At 32.7% G+C, this 5,148-nt stretch overlaps 1 protein-coding gene across 1 annotated transcript; it reads right to left on the reverse strand.

Moving 5' to 3' along the window:
• Positions 1 to 1,536: 1,536 nt before the first annotated feature.
• On the reverse strand, positions 1,537 to 4,612 carry LOC107619102 (uncharacterized). The gene is made up of 4 exons (XM_016321321.3): positions 3,831 to 4,612; positions 3,543 to 3,607; positions 2,918 to 2,988; positions 1,537 to 2,507 (listed from the first exon to the last, which is right to left on the reverse strand). Exons 1-4 carry the CDS (start codon positions 4,101 to 4,103, stop codon positions 1,714 to 1,716), a joined length of 1,203 nt encoding a protein of 400 aa, XP_016176807.1. The 5' UTR covers positions 4,104 to 4,612; the 3' UTR covers positions 1,537 to 1,713.
• Positions 4,613 to 5,148: the final 536 nt, after the last annotated feature.

A 5,148-nucleotide genomic window follows, 5' to 3' on the forward strand; every position in this document is an offset into this window, starting at 1 on the left:
TAAATGGAATCTGGATACTTTAACAGAAAAAGTAGAAAATTTGATAAAATTAATTATTAAAGACTGCAATATCATTTTTTAATTAATGAGGAACAAATAAAATAGCTAGAAATTTGTGAATGAATTAGACCCGATTGGAGTTTTACTCTTTATTTTTTAGTATTTAGTTATCATTGGTAGCAGCGGTAGCCTTTATGTGACCTATATGTTTAAATCAACGCAATTGTTGAGAGTTGAGACCATGCCGAATGGTTTACTAAGATCATATGTTACACCAAATTGTATATGTGTTCAGTTATTTGACTTTCCTTCTATATGCAGTTATACGTAACATTTCATCACGTGATAGAGTTCAAGCTGTTTCCTTGGTCAGAGGAGACACAGATCAGATGTGAAGTGAATATATATATCTAAATTTGATATAATGCTAATAGCATTATATATAACAAATATAAGATGCTGTCACATACATAAAAGCTATTTATTTTAGTTAGTAAATACGAATATTAATTAATTACTTTTATATTTACATAATATATAGCACCCAATTGAATATCTTTACTACAGAAATCTTATACTATATGGTTCATAAACATTTAACTCTTACGTAGCGTTTGTTTTGAGGTACTGAGACAAAGATTGAGAGACTGTGACTCAATATCATGTTTGTTGGTTCAGAGACTGGTACTAAAATTTTTGTCTCTGTCTCCAAAATTTCAGTATTTCAGTACCTCCAAAAAGTAGAGAGACAGGGGACTAAAATTTTTAAAGATGGAGACTGAAACTTTAATAACATTTTATACCTAAAATACCCCATTTCAATTAATTAATTCTAATTTTACCCTTTGTGCAAATTAAATTAGAGTTTCATTCTTGTTTCAATTTCTGTCTCCCATTTTGCACCAAACAGAATACTGAGATTTATTTCAATATCTGTCTCTTAGTCTCTGTCTCTCAGTCTCAGTCTTTACGTCTCTGTCTCTCCACCAAACGCTACCTTAATATTTGATACTACAAAATTATAAAAAAAATTATAATATATACTATTTTTAAGTATAATTGTTTAATATGTAAAGTGAAATTTTAGAAGAAAAAATAAAAAAAAATATCCTTTAATAATACCAAGTAAAAAAGTACACAATTAAAATAATATACTAAAAAATAATAACATATTATATGCATACTAAAAATCAGCCTTTAAATCTATTATCAACATAAAATACATATTAAAATATAAAACATACAATTAAAAATAAATTAAATAATTTATATATTTATATATAAATATATAATAATTAATTTAATGATAACTAATTTTTTTTGTATATATAATAATTTTAAAAAGTAATATAAATAATTAAATATCATTTCTCATTTTACACTGTTATATATATAAAATGTTAGATTATTAATATATTTTTTTATATTTATCCTATATTTAAATTAATACTAACTCTTTATATATGTATATATATAATTCAATAATATTTCTCACCACACAGAGAGCAAAGAAGAGAGTGCAAACTACACCAATAATAAGGCTTATCAAAACATGAATATGAAAACTATGACATAGAAATAAAGCACGTAAGCTAGAATTGAATATGAAGAAGTTGCACACTTGCACCACACTCCACAGTATCAAAATTATCTTCCAAACCAATTAAACTACATATAAAATGATAACAGTTTTGTGCACTTAAGAGTAAGTACTCAGTTCACATTATTATTATTATTGTTGTTGTTGTCAGGCATAGTAATTTCGTTGTTTGTTTGTCCCAGCAAGCTGCTTATCGATCTTGCCTTAACCGTTCCAAGCTTCACCCTCTTCTTGGTGGTAACCGTCACCGGCTTCTTCTCATCGTCATGGTCGTCTTGGCCACCGCCTCCAGCGTGGTGGTTAGCATAACCGTCATCATCATGGCGAGCGACGACACAATTGGTTTCTTTTGCATTGTTGTTCGAATACGAAGAAGACGAATTAGCAGCTTCATTATGAGATGGTGGAACTAACTGGCGGTGAAGCTTCTTGGGTGCACCAGCAGTGGTTGGAGTAGCAATAGAGCGGCTTCTAACACTTGTCATGCTTCTCAACCTTCCTTTTCCTAAATGATGCTCGCAAAGTGAGTAACCAACTAATGTTGGCTGACAACACCTCCATCCTCTCCCATTAACGCGGCTGCATCTAGAACCTTCCATCAGTGCACCACCCCTTACCCTCTTCTTCTTACTAACCTTTTTCGTTTGGATTCTTTCTCTTACTTCTTCTTCTTCTTCTTCATCTACTGCTACTACTTCTTCCTCGGCTTCTTTTTCTTCCTCTTTGATAATTTCGTCATCATCTTGCTCCCATGCCATGTTCATCTTCGTTCTGCTGCTACGACTCTGGATTTTGTTCGTCTTCTTTCTGTTGCTGTCGCTAATATTTCCTTCCATGTTATTATCAAACTGATCTCCTCTTCTTTTCTTTAGCGGAATTGCCTTCTCTACCTCGCGCCATCTCAAATCTAATATAGACATACAGTGCGTGATTATGCTTCATGATTTAATTTGAAATAACAAAGTATTAAACTCTAAACCTTTCAATCCCATAAAAAGAATGACATGAATAATTATATCTCTAATATAAACTACACCAACTCTACCTCACTTTTTTTTGGCGTTGGAATTCTACAAGATTTATATAAACTAAAATAACAAAAAAAAAAAAGAAAGAAAAGAGAATTACTACTGCTGCAATAATGCAAATTCAGCATGCATTGCAACATTGCAACGATAATATTACTCCAGTTGTGTACTGCAGTAATTTTTAAAACAAATGAACATATATACATAGATGAAGTGTTCAGCGCTAGTGACCACAAATTTCATGCATTCAAAAGTTACTTTGATGAAAATATATTATTATTATTATTACCTTGTTTACAAGTGGTGCTTGAGGGTGAGAGGGCATCAGGTGGTGTTTCGGAACCCATATTGCATGCTTTCCTACGAACAAAAGAAGACCGAGAATGGCCCACAACTACATATAATATATACATTATTCACATAAAATTTAAGGCCAGATTAAAAAGGGAGTAAAAGAAAAGTAGTATATATAGAATCGAATGTGCAATATTTTGTGTATGTAGATGAAGGATAGATGTGATGTGTAGCTGGGGACCAGCATTTGGTGCTTCTTAATTGTGCACCTCAAGGGCAAATGGTAGTTAGCCAATTTTGAAAAAAAGAACGATCGGTTTAGATAGGGGGTATAGTTGCTAGTTTTGCTAACCAAACATGTCCTTAATTAAAACACTTCAATAGTATTTCATTCCACTAACACTATTCTACAAATTAAAAGCATATATATAACTTCAAATAATTTATATGTCTTGGCTAATAAAATGAAGTAGTTATGGGTCTCCATGTTTTTCACTACGAGATTTCACGAGACATTAACGGAGATGAAATAACATTATAAGAAGATTATATTACTTAATTTTATTTTACTAATCATTTTATATTATTTCATGTGTACTGGTGTCTTTCATTATTCTTACCTGGTATCATTACCCTTTTGTCCCCCTTCTCCCTCCTCTTGTGTCTTCCCATCTTCATCTTCTACCTGCAAAAATCAACCATACCAACATATATAGGACCCACTAATAACACATCCCTCTGTGAACGGCAAATAAAAATTAAAAATATTAACAACAATTTTAATCTATTACACTTGCGATAATATCGGACAAAAGTGCACTAATTTTACAAACTCAACCGCAAAAAGAAAATAAGCTAAGAAGACCAAAAATTGAAGATGATTCATGTAAAATAATTTCGCCACTAACCAGATATTCCTCCTTCTTCTTCCGCTGCAGCCTCGCAAGCTCTCCATCCTCACCGATCGGTGGGTGTAGCGTCTGATCAGACGGCTGAGATGGATCCAAGCTGTGTGCCGGCGCAGCAGCCGAAACGTCAGTGCAAGAACGTTTCGAGGACGTGGCTACGTCGGCAGGGGCAGCTTGGTTGAGTTGCACCATGACCGGTGACCGGCTGATCCGGTTGGGATCTGGAGACACCTGAGAGAGAGGAAAAGGCACTTGTCTCTTCCGGATCCTCATAGGTGCAAGATTATTGGAATGAAATGGATGAACTTAATTCCCTCTCTAGCTCAAGAGATTCGGTTTAAGCCTTCAGAACTTTCACACCAGAAGCGATCTTTCGGTTCTAGAGAGATATGGGGAAAAATAATGATGAAAAAACAAGGTGCGAGTATGCTTAGAGAGAGAAACAAAAGGGTAAAACAGTAAAGATACACTAATCTAGCTCATGGTAAGAAGAAGACATAAGAAGGGAAAAATCTGAAATCTACGGCTTTTTCTGTATCAAAGTCTCTCATGTTTGTAGCAGAGACACACGCTCTCTATCTCTTTATTTTGGTCTTCTTTGTATCTTAGCTTTTTATTTGTTGCACCACAGAAAGGAGGATGCTGTATGGGTGAGGGTGGCACGTGTGAGAGGGTTTGCCGCAGATGGCACGTGTGGGAGAGGTGACTGGATGGTCCGGTAGCCGGTGCAAGTGGGAGAGAGAAAGGGAGACATAGTACGGACGAGGATGCCAGGGTGTCACAGATGAAATTGGCAATTAGGGAAAGAGAAAAACATTAAAAAGAACAGAAAAAGAAAAGTCTGATTGTGTGTTTATGATGTTGTGTTAAATCTTTTTAATAAATATAAACGTTGTAAAGGTAATCTCATTCTTTTTATTTTAAAATAACTATCCGAAAGAAAAATATAAAAATTGAGAAAAATAATAAAAGAATCTTGTATTACCTAAATATATAAAATTATTTTTAAATAAATAAACACATATAAAAATTAATTCTCTTTTATTTTTCAAAATTAAGTCTAGGATGTATGAGAATAACTTAGAGTAAAAATTTATAAATTGATAACTATGTCTTTGAAATATATGTTTTTTATTTATTGGATAACTATTTTGAAAAGAAATGGGTAGTATTTATATTTAATATATTATATGACAAATAATATGTATAAATTAAAATTTTATTAAATGGGTTTGGAATGGAAAGTAAAAAGAAATATTGAAATTAAAAAGTAAAATGAGAAAAGGAAAGAAATTTGATTAGAGTAGGAGTGGGTGGC

Source organism: Arachis ipaensis, chromosome B9, assembly GCF_059453495.1.
Source record: "Arachis ipaensis isolate K30076 ecotype BB chromosome B9, ASM5945349v1, whole genome shotgun sequence".
NCBI lineage: Eukaryota > Viridiplantae > Streptophyta > Magnoliopsida > Fabales > Fabaceae > Arachis > Arachis ipaensis.